Source organism: Emydura macquarii, unplaced genomic scaffold (assembly GCF_026122565.2).
Source record: "Emydura macquarii macquarii isolate MOO-44397 ecotype Brisbane River unplaced genomic scaffold, CSIRO-AGI_Emac_v2 contig_3128, whole genome shotgun sequence".
Lineage (NCBI taxonomy): Eukaryota > Metazoa > Chordata > Testudines > Chelidae > Emydura > Emydura macquarii.
The window spans coordinates 2,197,770-2,214,722 of NW_027133265.1; the positions used below are offsets into that span (position 1 = coordinate 2,197,770).

At 36.4% G+C, this 16,953-nt stretch overlaps 1 protein-coding gene across 1 annotated transcript; it reads left to right on the top strand.

The window, feature by feature from the left end:
- The first annotated feature begins 1,143 nt into the window (after positions 1–1,143).
- On the top strand, positions 1,144–15,708 carry CNGA1 (cyclic nucleotide gated channel subunit alpha 1). Its single transcript, XM_067531124.1, is given in 9 exon segments — positions 1,144–1,263; positions 2,895–3,011; positions 5,756–5,920; positions 6,530–6,596; positions 6,991–7,013; positions 7,118–7,231; positions 11,636–11,743; positions 12,509–12,615; positions 14,324–15,708. Coding segments are annotated over 9 exon segments (2,193 nt in total). The 5' UTR covers positions 1,144–1,156.
- The last annotated feature ends 1,245 nt before the right edge of the window (positions 15,709–16,953 follow it).

Sequence of the window (16,953 nt, forward strand, 5' to 3'; positions counted from 1 at the left end):
GGACCAGGATTCCACCCTACATATGTAAAAGGCAAAGATATTGGGCCTGATTCTCCAGTCACTGACACCAGTTTAAAACTAGTGTAATTTCACTGACTACAGTAGAAGTATTCCTGATTTACACCAGGCTGAAACGACTATCAGCTCACTACATTTATTCTAAATTTATATTATATAAGCCAGCTGAACTGCATTTGGTTTTGCAATTTGTGGTTTACAGTCACACCTAGAGTCTACTATCCCCCAATCTTAGAGAGTCATATTTTATAAGTTTTATTACTTCTTAATTGTTCTGCAGTAGCAGTTAAAGGCACCAATCGGGGCAGGTCCCACTTGAGCTAGGTGCTGTACAAACACATAGAAAGACACAATCTTTGCCCAGAAGTACTTGCAATCTAACCCAGGGCAAGATTCAACAAGTAGCTGTGAAAAATAATTGTAAGAGGGTAGAGAGGATTAGGGCAGTATGCTTCAGCTAGAGTGCCTTTGAAATTTGTTGTTGTAATAGGGTGAGTACTTGACATATTTTTATACTTAACAATATTTAATTATTTTTCTGCTTTTATGGTGCAAGTCACATATTAAGCCTGAAGCCAAAACTACTGACATACACAAAATTTCCATTGACTTCTGTGAGAGCTACACTTTAAAGACTGTAGAATCAGGTATGTCTCATAGAATTCGATTTTTATGCTGTAATATAAGTATTGTGTATAAAGATAGTGTGTTCAATGTATTTTTGAGTCGTACATAATAAATGTAAATCATATCTATATGTCTAGAATTACATTAAAATGCCACCTTGCTTTACATTCTTAAAACACATTGTGTCTTATTACATTTATATTTTTGTTTGGTTGAATGATCCCATTTTCTGCTATTCTGGAGGACATTCTGGTTTTTTTCTCCTTGATTCTACCTCCTATTTTCCAGATGTGTAATGACTGAATCAGGAGCAAAGAGATCTATAGTTAAATTGCATCTCTCTCTAATTTCTATGATCAATTTCTACTCTTTGTCCTAGATAAGAGCATGTGACATGCAGATGTGAGGCATTCTGAGGTTTCTTTTTATATAGAACCATAGAAGTGGTTTTTGTTTTTGTTTCATTTTGAAATGATTCCTCCCCTCTCACCCAAGGAGGACCAGTCTGACCATGAAGGTTGGTGTGATTAACACCCATCACTCCTATATAAATGTTCCCAGGCTGACAGTACAGGATGCTGATAGGGGCATAGGAAGGATGGAGAAAGGAGACAGCAGGTAAGTCAAGTATACTAGGTCAAATTCTGCTCTCAGGAATTTTTACTTTTATTAGTTTGCAGGAGAGTGACAGTCCTGTCAATTTCTCATATATTCATAAGAAGTTTAGCTTTTAACGGACCTGTGATACATTGCCCATTGTAATTAATTAGGATAAGGTAAAATGTGATTATATTTGTTAGTCAAATTATGTGGCTTCCTTCAAAAATGAATTCAACCTATTAAAAAAAATATAGCCGAATAGTCACATTACCAAGTTTTCACCAGTCAGCAAATCCACTCATACCTTGAGTTAGGGCAATATTGCAAAAAATGTAGCTGTGAATAAATCCCATTTCGCTGGCATTATCAACCCTTTTTCTGATTATTTGTAGACATTCAATTGAGCCCCTTTTTATTCACGAGGTCCACAGAAAGCAAAGCAAGATGAATACTATTCTGAATAAATATTTGTGAGCATTAACATGGGGAAGGCCATTTTGAAAAACGTTTTTTGCTGAGAATCACTACACAGTTATGTTTGTGTAGAGAATGTTTGTAGATAATTTTACACACAGAAAAGGGGATTCTTTCAAGTTTCTAAAGCTTAGTTCATCAAATCAGGGAACTGAAATAATATTCTGTGACTCAGATGACCAATCACATAGCAAAAAGAGTGAATAACAAATTGTGACAGCTCATAGGCTAACACTTTCATGCTTGGCTGTCCAAATTTAGATTATTCTATCCATGTTTTGGTTTCTAAATAAAAAGCATTCTGATATTCAGAGGTACTGACACCTTGAGTGCCCACTGAAGTCAAATTGTAGCCTATGATTTGTTTACAAACCAGTCACGATGGCCACATTTTTCAAACCTGGATGCCTAAAGTCAGGCATCTAAGTTTAGGCAATTAAATAAAAATGCCTCATCTGCACCTGCAGCAAGTCTTGTTGATTTCAGTGGGAGTTACAGGTGTTCAGCACAAAATTTTGCATGCAAGTATTGCTTGAGGAATATGAAACTAGACAAATTTTCATGTACAAGTGAAGTGCAAGTCTAGTGTAGCTGCAATTTTGAAGGTTGGTTTGACAATGCATCCCCCAACACAGGTGAATTTTGAAGTTAAATGACCTCCCATTAGGGGGGCATTCAACAGACATGTTAACTTAATTTTGCAAAAATGCTATTCCCTCTGCTATGAAATCCACTTTCTAGTTCACTAAAGAATGCACCATTGGTTGCATGGGAATATCCTATAACCAAGCAATGTACACTGATATAGGAGTACATTTTCCTCTCAATGTAAATATGTAACAATCTTTAACCCTGCAAAGATTTTGCATGTGCTTAACTTTATACATGTGAGTAGTCCCACTGATTTTGCAGGATTCGGGCCTTGGATTTGTACATTTCTGCAGGATCAGGGCCTATGTGGGGAACAGGAACTGAAAGTTCTTCTGTGTTTTGTAGAGTGCCAGGCACACTCTCAATGCTTAACAAATAAAAGTCCAAAACAAAAAATGTTAATGCAACTTTAAGGTTTAGAGATAAAACACAAGTAATTAAGTTATGCCTGGGGACAACTATTTATATATCGTTGCTGTAGTACAGTAAATAATTTCTTAACTGTATATACTGTTTAATTTTAGGTTTCTGGCTGCAGAGTATGATAGTTCATCCATATTACAAAGACAGGAGCATGGGGACAGCTGCAGTGGTTATTCTTCCACAAACAACTCACAGGCAGTGAAAGGGGCACTACAGAGGTGAGTTACATCCCATGGATCCATGTTTATCACAGTACACCTTCATATTTATGTGTTCATCTATCTATGTATCCATTTATTTACACAAATTTAGTGGAGATATTTTGTTAATCTTGCTCACATAAGACATCTATTTTAAGGGGACATTCTTGAGTTTACAATAAAAACATATATATGTAATTTTTTTGAAGAAAATGCCCTCAAATCTAAGCAATTGAGAAAACTCTCAGATGTAGTCACTAGTTATATGAAGTCTACGGCATGGTGTCAAATTTGTTCCTAGCTGTTAATTAAAATAATAAATATTGCAGTAGCACTTAGAAGCCCCAACACAGATCAGGGCCCCACTGTGTTTGGCACTGAATATACACACCATTAGTAAGAAACAGTCCCATCAATTGGGGTTTGCAGCTCTTGTTCTTTGTACATTCTTGTGCGTTTTCCAAGCCCACACCAATCTCGTTCATATCCTCCTTCAGCATCTCAAACCACCTTTTTGGGGGTCTTTCTCATGATCTTTGTCCCACGACTACTAGCTCTTCTATTCTTTGGCCAATGTACCCCATAGTTCTTCCCCAATTGTATACAATCTAAAGACAAGACAGACAAAATTTGGTAGGAAGATGGGGAAGTGCGACACGGAGAGATTAATTGTCTTGCCCAAGGTTGCAAAGTTAGTCCATAATAGCGCTGGAAATTGAACTCAGATCTCAAGTCCCGAGATTTGGGGCAGGGATTGTCTTCTTTAGTTTGTGCAGTGCTTAGCACACTGTGGTCCTGGTCTATGATTAGGGCACCTAGGTGCTACTACAATACAAACAGTAAATAATAATAATTCAGTGCTTTAAGCAGAATTAGCCAGTCAACAAAGGGAGCATTAGTTTAAAAAAAGAAATAAAAAACCCAAGCAATCTATTTGGATTGCTGTGCTGACATCACTGTTACTATCATCAGTTGTGATGCTGATACACAAATAAGGAACAGAAAAATACAACAAATTTTTTTCTACTGAAAAAACAAACAAGAAAAATATTTACAACAATTGTAAAAGGGCAAAATTCATAGGACAAGAAATCTTATTTTCAGGCTTTTAAGTGAGAACAACAAACAATGCAATATAAGAAAACACGGTGAACTGATTTAAATCAAAGTGAGTTAAATCACAGATTTTAATCATGATTTAAATCAACAAGAAGGAAACCTTGATTTTAATCTTGTTATGAATTTGAACTTTTTAGTTATTTTCTTAAAAAAAGTTTGGTAACCATTAAAAAATTGTTGATTTGTAACTAAGTATAGCTTTTAAAGTACATTTGATACTTTTTGCTAACCAGGATACATTATATATATATACACATACACACACATACACACACAAATGTATTAAAGTAATTATATAGCATAACATACATATATAGTCAGATTATTCATTTTTACTTTTTTTTATTATGTTAGAAATAATGAATGAAATTTCTTCTTTACTAGATGATGACAAATCTCAAATAAAAAAATTAATCAAAATATATTTAGATGGAAATTAAAATTAAATTAAAAATGTACAAAACAATCACTTTAAAATAATTTGTCAGCTAAATGAAATTACCTTATGTATGCTAGATACATAAGAAAAAAGTTTATCAAAACATCTTTTGCATTTAAAACTAATTGATTTATTAAACAAAGGAAGTATTATCTGCAGTTAATCAACTAAACGTTTCTGGTCACCACATCCTCCAAGATTTCAGAACTAGTATATCTCATCCTCTCCCACCTCATTTTTATTCATAGATTGGAAGAGAAAAAGCAGCTTTCCTGTTTTTCAACTCCTAATCGATTTCCCAAATTTGATTCAACTAGTCATTAAACTGAACTAGTGAAATAAACTGAAATGAAAAAAATATTCTCCTTGCACCTGCAGAAGAGACTATTGCTCTCAAAAGCTGGCTTAGCACATCAACAAACTCTGGTTCCAGATGCTTAACCAGTGACTTTCATTAGTTCAGTCACTGCAAAGATTTTCACTGAATTACCATTATACTTAATAACAATTAGAATGTTTATCCATGTATTTCACTGTCACAGAATTTACAGCTTCCTCAGAATTCAGGGCTGACACATTAGAGAAAATGGGGTTCTTGTCTTAGGATGTAGGTCCACTGGGCCACCCACAGAATACTCTGCTCTACACTCTGCTCCCCATGGTGCTGATAAAACAAAAGGCTCTATGCTCCCACATTCTGGCTTTCCCCTCATACTGGCGAATGAGGCAGGTGGAGGAAGACTCCGCCTATTTGGGAGTTCTATCACACATCAACCTGGCTTTTGCAAGGAATTTATGAGATTCTTACAAGATAAGTGAAAGAGTTTGTCTGACCTCTTCAATTCCCATGCCTTCATCTGGTAACTTTCTCTTCTGTGTATTTGTGTGGGCATTCTAATTAGCTCATCTCTTGCTGTCCCCCTGAATTCAGTAATTTTTCCCTGTCCCATAGAAGCAGGAGAGAATGGGAGTATTGTGACTCATTTCCACAGTCTGGCAGCTCTTCCTCTTCTGGATCGGTCTGATTTGTATAAAGTCGACCATCCTCATTCTGTCTGGTGAATGAAATCCATAGTGAAAGTGATCTTTGTGCAAACACACTGTGATATCTGAGTTCAATACAAAGTGTGTGTTGTTTTTTTAAATCACAAAAAAATAATTAAACTTCTTTTTAAAAATCTTTAATATTTCTATCTATTTTTAGACTAACCACCTATTTGGTTGCCTTAAAAGACTGGGAGAAGAGGATTTTTGATGAAGGCTGCCAAACCCCAGACTCACTCTTGGAAAAAATTCAAGGTCCACAGCTAAGATGGAGCAATAATTGTAATAATCAGAATCACTGTGATGAGATATCTGAAGAAATCATGTGAGTTTTGCACATCTTGTGTACGTTACCTGTCAAATATACTTTATCTTGCCCTGTTTATGTGGATTTTCATCTGCATGTTTTTATATCTCACTTTATGCCACAAAATGATTTTATTTTATTTAATTTTAATAAAATCTGTTTTTATTAGGTGCAACATTAATGTACAAAGGCCTAATTTTAAAACAGAAATCTTAGTAACACAACCAAATGCCCTATGTGAGCATTCAATTTGCTCAGTCATAAAAAATGGCTCTGTTTGAGTGTTTAAACGAAGGCACCTGGAGTTTAAAAACCAAATCCATGGTGGTCAGGCATTTGAAAGGGAAAACATCGTTTGTAAAATCCTGACTCCACTGAAGTCACTGGCAAAATTCCTCATGGCTTCAGTGGCACCAAGATTTCAGTTCAGTGGTTTTCTTCACCTCTATATTTACTGGTTCCATCTCAGCTGGTGAACATTTGCATTCTAATCTTATAAAACCAATTAGGCAACGTTAACCAACTTATTCAGCTGTAAATCTTACATTAAAAGACTGTATTACAGGTACAAGCCTATTTAGTGTCATGCAGCAGACATCATAACTATTTTATTTTGCTGTTTCTTAGGGAACAGTACCTACCTGGTGCCATTGCACAGTACAATGTTAACAACAACAGTAATATACATGAGTAAGTACTCTACAGTTTCAGTATAAAGAGAAATAAAGTTATTTGTAGTATAGAGAATAGTAAATAAAATGCAGTATACCTACTCCTTTCCTTGCAAATTATTGTATTATACAGGTAATCCAAAAAGAAACTACATGTATGTCTGAACTGTATGTAGAGCAAATGTGCATAGCATGTCATCATTTCTAACACAAATATATTTAGTTTCCTATTTACTCATGTAAAGAAATGGAAATATTTAAAGACTGTAAACAAAGTTATTATTCAAAAGCCAAAATTCTTAAATATGTTAGACTTATAGACCTCAACTGATTTTAATAGGAAAATATGGTGGAAGTAATAGTTACATGCATCCCAAGAACCTATCACAAAAATATTGTTTCTTTTTTAGAGGGGAGAAAAAGAAAAAAGAAAAGAAAGGGTAAGACAAGACTGGAATAATATTACATTGTAAGAGACAGTTTCTTTTCAAGCTATCATTCTAGTTTTTCTGTAAAATCATAATATTTTAATCAATTTTTTCAGCAAGTCTGAAGGTAAAAAGGAAAAGAAAAAGGACACAGATATGCAAAAGAACAAGGAAAAGAAGGAAAAACAGAGAAATAAAGATAAGTTTAAGAAGAAAGATAAAAAAGAGGAGTAAGTGTTCTTCATTTGGATTTCAGAGTAGTGCTATGTTGTTCTAGTAAAACTGCCTGGCCTGTACAAATGAATCCAATCATGGTTATACTGTAAACAAGTTGTGTACGTTAGCTCCAGAAAAGTGAATATGCTAACCACTGTTAGGACTTATCTGTATATGAAGTTGTTCCTGATTAATTTCAAGTGTGGACACACTTATTCCGGAATAAGAGTGCCATCTCTGCTTAGCTTAAACCCTAAACAGGGACAAGGCACACTTATTTTAGAATTAGTGTCCAAGTGTGCCTTGTCTCAGTTTAGCTTAAAGCCTAAACAGGAACAAGGTACTCTTATTCTGGAATAAGTGTCCACATATGAAGTTAATCAGGAACAACTCTTATGTATAGACAAGCCCTTTATGTATTTAAATTCTTCCATCTGAGTAAGTCATTTTCATAGCTGTTACCACTCCTTCTGCAAGACAAAGCATGACTGTTTCACTTAACAGCAGGGAGTAATTTCAAATCAAATGAAATATGAATATATAGATTTTGGTTTCCGGTTTTAATTTAAAAGTCTAAATATCCCAGTCCTGTATTTTCAGAATCTTGATAACTTCACTATTACTAAACTCAGCAGGGAATAGATATTGGTACACAGAGACAAATACAGTGGATCTAAATGTACCTGGATTTCAGTAAAGCATCTGATACAGTTCCACATGAGAAATTACTAGTTAAATTGAAGATGTGGATTAATATGAGAATCAAAAGGTGGATAAGGAACGAGTTAAAGGGAAGACTGCAACAGGTCATACTGAAAGGTGAACTGTCATTCTGGAGGGAGGTTACCAGTGGAGTTCCTCAAGGGTCAGTCATGTGATCCAATCTTATTTAACATTTTAATTAATGACCCTGGCACAAAAAATGGGAGTGTGCTAATAAAAATTGCAGATGAGATAAAGTTGGGAGGTATTGCCAATACAGAGGAGGAATGGAATATCATACAAAAGATCTGGACAACTTTGAAAACTGGAGTATTAGGAATGGGATGAAATATAACAGTACAAAGTGCAAGGTCATGCACTTAGGGACTAACAACATTATTTTTGCTATAAGCGAGGGATGTATCAGCTGGAAGCAACAGAGGAAGAAAAGGAAGACCTGAGTGTACTTGAGGATCACAGGATGACTATTAGTCACCAATTGTGAAGCATTTTTCTAGGATGCATCAGTCAAGGTATTTCCAGGAGAGATGGGGAAGTGTTATTACCATTATACATGATTCTGGTGAGACCTCATTTGGAATACTGTGTACAGTTTTGGTCTCCCATATTTAAGAAAGATGAATTCAAACTGGAACAGATGCAGAGAAGGGCTACTTGGAAAATCAGAGGAGTAGAAAACTTCCCTTATGAGAAGAGACTTAAGGAACATGGCTTGTTTAGAATAATAAAACAAAGGATAAGGGGAGACATGGTTGTCTTTATAAATATATCAAAAGGATAAACACCATGGGGGGAGCGGAGCTATTTCAGTTAAGGGCCAATGCTGGCATGAGAACAAATGGATATAAACTGTACAAAATTGGATGAGGGTTTCTAACTATCAAAGAAGTGAAGTTCTGGAACAGCCTTCAAAGGCTAATATTGACCAGGAGGAAAAATCAAGAAAGAGAGACTACAGGAATGGAGAAAGGAACACCAGTGGTTAGGAGAATGGACATTAAAAGGAAAGACAGTACCAAAACCAATAACATTAACAGTCAGGTAGGTGATACTGGCAGTAGAATGACCATACCTAATCAGTTGAGGAATCTGAGCAAAGCCGAGCAGAAACAACTAAGATATCTTTACACCAATGCAAGGAGCCTGGGTAACAAAATGAAAAAAACTAGAACTACTAGTGTAGGAAGTGAACCCAGATATTATAGGATAATAGCAACATGGTGGAATAATAGTTATGACTGGAGTAAAGATATTGAAGGGTATGTGCTGTTCAGGAAAGACAGAAATAAAGGTAAAGGTGGTGGAGTATTATAGAAAATACAAACTATACACAGTACTTATAGGGTTGCAAAAGTGTTTTTTCTTTGTGTTGTGTATGTTTTACCACTTCATGTTACCACTTATATTTGTATGTGTTTTTACTATTATTCTGCATATGGATTAATGTACTGAAATTTCTCTACATGTAGTGTAAAGAATAATTGGGCCAGTTTTTGGCTTCAATTGTGTGAGTGTGTAAAGGGGGAAAGAGAGTACCTCTACTTGCTCATCTGTGCAGGGGGCAGCCAGAATTGTGATGCTTGTGCTCCTGAGGGACAGTAAGAGAACCATCAGACATTCCAAAGGAGGCATGATGGAATATGGCTATCCCCTTGCTCCTTTTCCTCCACTAGCTGGACAACCAGGGTGAGTGGTGGGAGCAGTACACACTGCACCATCACAGGCTGCAGTAAACACTGTTCTACGGTGCACTGCGGCAGTGCCCTCAAAAGGTATTTTATCTGTTTGTTTTCGACTGGCAAAATGCCTCCAGGAACCACAACTGGTGCAATGTCCAATTATGCTTCTTATTATGGAAGGAGCTATAATGCCACTCTGACTCTTTATTGTTTTACATTTATCTATTTACATTTATACAAATGCTGAAAATGGCACCTAGCGCTAGACTAAAAAGGCATCAAAATATCTCAACAGAACTGAAGTGAAGCAGTACAATTCAGTCTGACCCAGCACCAGCAAACCAGGCAACTTAAAAATTCAAATCCCCTTCAGTCCAGCAATTACCCTTCATTTTCAAATACCTGGGGAGCAGGGAGAAGTTTTACAGCGCACCAGAGTCAGGCTTTCCTGAAGCAGATTGAGGAGTGAATTCCAAAACTTAGAGACTGTCCTGTCAGCAGCCCAATTTATAACACCAGGCTTCAGCTCATGCACGTCTGCTGATCTCAGCTATTGTATTTTAGCATGGGGAGAGAATTGGTTTCTCGTGTAGGTAGCTGCTGAGACACTTCGATTCGTTAGTCAAAACCAATGCCTTAAATTTCACCTGAAGCCCGACACGCAGCCAATGCAGAGATTGGAGCACTTGCTGAATGATTATGATCCCAGTGAGATCCTCCACTTACCAAGCAGGTTGCTGCATTCTCCATTAGCTTCAGCTTCTGGATGATTTTAAGGAGTAATCTGATATAGAGCGCAGTGCAATAGTTCAATCGTGAGATGATAAAGACAGGGATGACAGTCACAAGGACTGCATCCAAAGGAGCAGGCACATTCTTCCAGCTATACAGAAATGATAAAAATGTGATTTGATTCTTGCTGCTACCTGATTTTCTAGCAGCAGTTGGAAATCCAGCCAGATTGCAAACCTAACCAACAGATAGAAGAGGTGCCCTCAATTAAAGGGAAAAGTATTCTTGTCACATATTCTTGTTGCTTTCCCCAAAAAGTATCACCACCTCAGTCTTGACTGGGCTAAACCTCAGCTAGCTAGCTGTCGTCCATGCCTCAGTTTCACACATATACTAAGATCACTGAACATTTTGACTGGGTCACATGAAATGGTGACAAAACTGCATGTCATCAGCATGCTGGAAATGATGCAGTTCTTGTCTCCTTGCTAACCCTCTCAATAATGCCATACACATATTGACCAAGAAGGATGAGAAGATGTGGACAAACTTCATATAAAACTTCATCATCATACTTGTGAGAACCCACTGCAAGGACAGACTGGGGCAACAATAAAGCAGCCTCACCCACCCACACTGGGATCCATAGGCGAGTCAACAGCACCTACAATCTGAAATGTCTTGTTTTTCTCTTGGTATATTTAGGCATTTTACTTTGTAAATAAATAGATTTTGGGGAGCCAAGCAAGAGGAATGTAAAACAATGAAGGGCTCTATGTTCCTTAGTTTCTTTTGCAATCCTTAGCAATGTTTCATGTTTCACAACCATTCTTAGACTCTCCTAATACAGAAGGCATGATCTGTTCAGCACTTTCAAATACTAGTGGACATTTACCTTCTGAAAAGATGAAGTATAAACACTTTGTATGATAAATGACTCAAAGAAGAACATTAACTTAGTGGGAAACAGGGTATTTTGAAAAAGGTTGAAAATACATGCATTGCTGTGACTTTGTGTTGAGGGCTGCCAATTTAATTTCCCTTAGCAATGTGTCCTAGGTTCTAAAATCCCAATCATGTTCACCAATTAGTTTCTTACGCTTCATGGATTAAGCAAGCAGGCTAATTTTCATTTAAGGATGTTCTTGCGCAAGTGAATTGCCTGCTAAATTAAATGACCAGCATGTGTTAGTAACCATAGAACATATTTTGTGGTTCCGGAAGCCCATTTTGTTTTCGTAAATTTCTCATTAATATTCCCTTTCCTTTCTGCTTACTGTTCAGGGAGAATAAAGCACTTTTTGTTATTGATCCATCAGGAAACTTGTATTACTACTGGCTGTTTTGCATCACGCTACCTGTCATGTACAACTGGACCATGATTATTGCAAGGTGATGTATAACTGTGTGTATTTTTCCCTATCCTCTCTCTTTCCCCATTAGAGTAATGCAATCCTCAAATCTGGTTGCCACAAGGAAAACCTTCTGTTTATCAGATAGAAAGGATATAAATAGACAATACTTTCACTGTGTTTGTATTCAATACCAGACTGAAAAGCTAGTCTACAGACTCTTATGATCAATAGCTGAGATTGCACACATTTATTTACAATCTCTAGAGTTCTTTTCAGCACATCTTTTGTCCAGTGCAATAAAGGACTTTTATTAATTTAATTTCATTATTTTTTCTGTCTGATGCTTCAATATTTTATCAGTCCTACACTTCCTGGTAATGAAATGCATACGCATTAATGGAGGTTTGGCAAAGTTATAAGCAACATAAAACAGGATCTTATAATGAAAAGTGTTAGGCAACTTTAACCATAGGCATAGCTAGCAGCTCCACCTACAGTTACTCAAATTAATTTTCTTCCGTTAAAAAATTTAAAAATCCCTATAATCCAAGCATTTTCTAAAAGGAGATCTGAAAACAGGTTTTTCCAAAAACTTTAAAATACACCTTGTAAATACTTGTTTTTGTGATATAAGAGTTTTGATAAAATGTTACATTTTCCAAAGTTTGATCAGGCATGACAGAGGTCCTTTAAAGAAAGTATAAAAAAACCTGTAGGGCCTCTTAATATATGGCAAATGTACTGTATTAATTACTGTTCTTATGGGCTTATTTCAATTGTGTGTTTTTCTTTTCCTATCAAGAGCCTGTTTTGATGAACTTCAGAACGACTATTTAGATATGTGGTTCATTTTTGATTATATATCAGATATAATCTATATTGCTGACATGTTTGTACGGACAAGAACAGGTAACCGTACTCATTATTTAATTATCTACATTTATCTGTGTTAGGCACTTTAAGGTGCTCATCAGTATGATTTAGGGGCCAAATACAACAATTAAAGAAGATTCAGCTCTCTCCTGGAATGAACCAGTTAAATTGACTCTCCAGTTACAGTTTATTTCTATGAAATGATGATGAAGTAAAGAAGTATCTTGCTGGCAATGTTCTGGCGTCATTCATTGACAGAAGAACTTCACACTGAAATGTATCTTGACATACAAGGTCATCCTGATTTCTAGCAGAAAGGACTTCCAGAACTGAAGTCCTTCCATTGGAAACATAATTTATACAGCTTTGGAGTAACACTTCAAATATTTCTCAGACACACACATTTGTTTATATTCTGTGATCTATTTTAGTGTCCTAATTTAAATATTCCATAAAGCAAGGACCAATCTAGTATTCCCTTTTTAGGCACAACTACCATTGAAATCAATGGGAATTTGCATGAAAAATGCTGCTTATGCTCAAAATGGGGCTTTGGTAGAAAATGTAAAGTGGTAGGTGAAATTCTATATAGAGAGCGTCATTATACTTATGGCAGGGATGTGCTGATTTGCATCCTCCACTAATGAAACTTCTATAAAGCCTCTGTCACTGAAACTATACTCAAATTATTCTACCTAATCAAACTAAAGCTAGAAGTTTTAGCTTTTTTTCCTTTGTTAAAGATTTTAAAATCTCTTTATAATCCAAGTTGGAAACATTTTATAAAAGCATAAAAGAAAACTCCAAGGGAGGACAGCATTGCCTATAGCATTGTAGTGAATCCCTGATGTGCAAGAGGTCATAGTGGTGAAGGAGACATAAAATTATACCTCCCTGCCCCAGGTGTAATGAACCTAGCCTATGAATTGCAAACCATGATATACCATGTGGATAAAATCCTGCACACACTTATGCAGTAGCAAGGAATATATAAAACTCTTGCCACCATGTAAGCCAGCTGCAACCTTTGCTAGCTGAATCTATTATAGGACAAGGCAGAGTAGAAGTTAGGGTCAAGATTTTCAAAACAGTGTTACTAAAATTAGGCTCTTAACTATAGATTTAGGCACCTAAATTAGTAGCCTGATTTTCAAGAGTGCTGAGCATCCAGCAGCTCCAATTAGCTTCATTATATTTATGCACCCATTTTTACAAATCTTACCCTAGGAGCAGACTTGTTTATGGGTATGGTGGGTGGACAAGGAATGGACTGCACATACATAACTCTTCCTCTCCCACAAAAAGGCCATGAAGGTTACTAGCTGCTGGGGCAGCAGAAAATACAGCAGGAAGAGGGTGGACTTGGTAGGTTGTAAGTGTGACACTGCCATCATGGGAGATGGTTCTTCCCTCCAGGATTTCCATAAGACTCCATAGAGCCCAGCCAGGGCAGGCAGTATAGAGGGCTCTCCTTAATCAAGTCATCTAGGTCCAAGATTTGGCCCCAACTGTTTATCTGCAAAAATTCAAAATAGGTCCTTAGAGTTTAACTCCAGTTAAAATATATAGCTGTTAAAACTATGCATCTTGATAAAAAATATGTATTGCCAGAAACTGTGTAGCCAAAATAATTTTAAAGATGGATTTGAAATTCACATAGAATGCAATACTTGATAATGTAATAAAAAAGTCAAAATCAAATATTAAAGTCAAAGAATTTTAAAGTTTTTATATTTTATTTTAGGTTACCTGGAACAAGGTTTGTTGGTGAAAGAAAAACTTAAACTTAAACAGAAATATATAGGAACTCTACAATTTAAACTAGATTTACTGTCAGTCGTACCGACTGATCTACTGTACTTTAAATTAGGACTGAACTATCCAGAACTAAGAATAAACAGAGTACTTAAAGTATCTCGTATGTTTGAGTTCTTCGAGCGAACAGAAACAAGGACAAATTATCCAAATATCTTCAGGATCTCTACTCTTGTCATGTACATTGTGATTATTATTCACTGGAATGCGTGTGTGTTCTATTCAATCTCCAAAGCTATTGGATTTGGGGCAGACACATGGGTCTATCCAAATACCTCCAATCCTGAGTTTGCCCGTCTGGCTAGAAAGTATGTATATAGCCTCTACTGGTCGACACTAACCTTGACCACTATTGGGGAAACACCTCCACCTGTAAAGGATTCTGAGTACTTCTTTGTGGTTGTTGACTTCTTGGTTGGGGTGTTGATCTTTGCTACTATTGTTGGTAACATTGGTTCTATGATCTCCAATATGAATGCAGCCAGAGCAGAGTTTCAAGGAAGGATTGATGCTATCAAGCAGTATATGCACTTTCGAAATGTGAGTAAAGAAATAGAAAAGAGAGTTATCAAGTGGTTTGACTACTTGTGGACAAATAAAAAGGCAGTGGATGAAAGGGAAGTTTTAAAATATCTACCAGATAAATTAAGGGCAGAGATTGCAATCAGTGTTCATCTGGAGACATTAAAGAAAGTTCGGATTTTTGCAGATTGTGAAGCTGGCCTATTAGTTGAACTAGTTTTGAAACTGCAGCCTCAAGTCTACAGTCCTGGAGATTACATCTGCCGAAAGGGGGATATTGGCCGCGAGATGTATATTATCAAAGAAGGCAAACTTGCTGTGGTAGCTGATGATGGAATTACACAATTTGTGGTCCTAAGTGATGGCAGCTACTTTGGGGAGATTAGCATACTTAATATCAAAGGCAGCAAAGCTGGCAATCGAAGAACAGCCAACATTAGAAGCATTGGATACTCAGACTTGTTTTGTCTATCTAAAGATGACCTCATGGAGGCTTTAACAGAGTACCCAGATGCAAAGGCTATGCTGGAAGAGAAAGGCAAGCAAATCTTGCTGAAGGATGGGTTACTAGATATAAATGTTGCAAATGTAGGAAGTGATCCTAAAGACATTGAAGAAAAGGTGATTCGAATGGAAGGAGCAGTGGACAATTTACAAACAAAGCTTGCCAGGCTTCTGGCTGAATATGATGCCGCACAGCAGAAACTGAAAAAACGACTAACACAAGTTGAAAAAATACTGAAATCAACTATGGAGTTTGAGTTCTCAGATTTAGAAGAATCAGATAAATAAATCTGGAGCATCAACACTAGAATATAACACTGGGGACTGCCACTAGCAGGTAGGCTGACCAGACAGCAAGTGTGAAAAATTGGGACAGGGTAGGGGTGGGGGTAATAAGCATCTATATAAGCAAAAGCCCTGAATATCAGGACTATCCCTATTTAGGAATAGCTGGTCCCCTACTAGTAGAGGAGGATAGGTCTTGCAAGGTAGTGAGTGCACTCAACTCTGATCCTTGCAGGATCTGGCCCTTTATTTTAAGCTATTACTTAGTCATGAAACATCACTTATTTCCTATTAGGCAATATACAGACAGTAAACATAAAAAAAAAAATAAGATGAAGAATTGGGAATAAGAAAGGAGCATAAATCATTCTCATGCTAGGAAATGCTACTTAGTTCTTGGCTTGCAGTTATATTTATGAAGTGCATACACAAATTTACTCTCTTGATATTTAATCTCAGTGAAAATGTTACAATATATACTTATTAATCGTTTTGTCTTCTACAATTGTATGCCCTTCAGGACAAGGACTATGTATTTGTATTTTCTTGGTATTTTGAAAGTAGCTGGTATATTTTAAGCACTAAAGCAATATAAATATCAATAATATAAAATACTTGTTAATGAGTTATTTATATTATCCTTTATGTAACACTGCTGTAAAACAAGTGCATTTAATCTATATACTATAATATGCTGATAGCCATGCAAAGTTGAACTGAATATTATAATTTTCTTCTCATCAAACTATGGAAATAAGGAAACATTTGGTAACACTTTTATTGGTTATCTGAAGTCTGTATAGGTATAAATGTAATATGGCCTTCACACAACCCCACAACCTCTCATCATCAGAAGCAAGCTCTCCACAGACCAGGTCACACCAACCAAAAGCGGCACCAGAGCCTGCCAGAACAATAGATGTAAAACCTGAAGACATATTTCCACAACTACGATGATCATTACATCCCACAACACAACTTTCAAGATGCATGGGTCTTACACATGCCTATCACAACAGGTGATAGACCTCATCCCGTGCAAATGCCCCAGCAACTACTATGTGGGTGAAATAAGACAGTCACTATGCTCTGAAATGAACTCTCATAGAAAAATGATAAAAGACAAAAACAACATATCACCTGTGGGCAAACACTTTTGACAGAGTGCTCACTTCATCTCTGAACTATTAGTCCTCATCCTGAAAGGAAACCTGCACAACTCCTTCAAAAGACAACTTAAGGGAACAA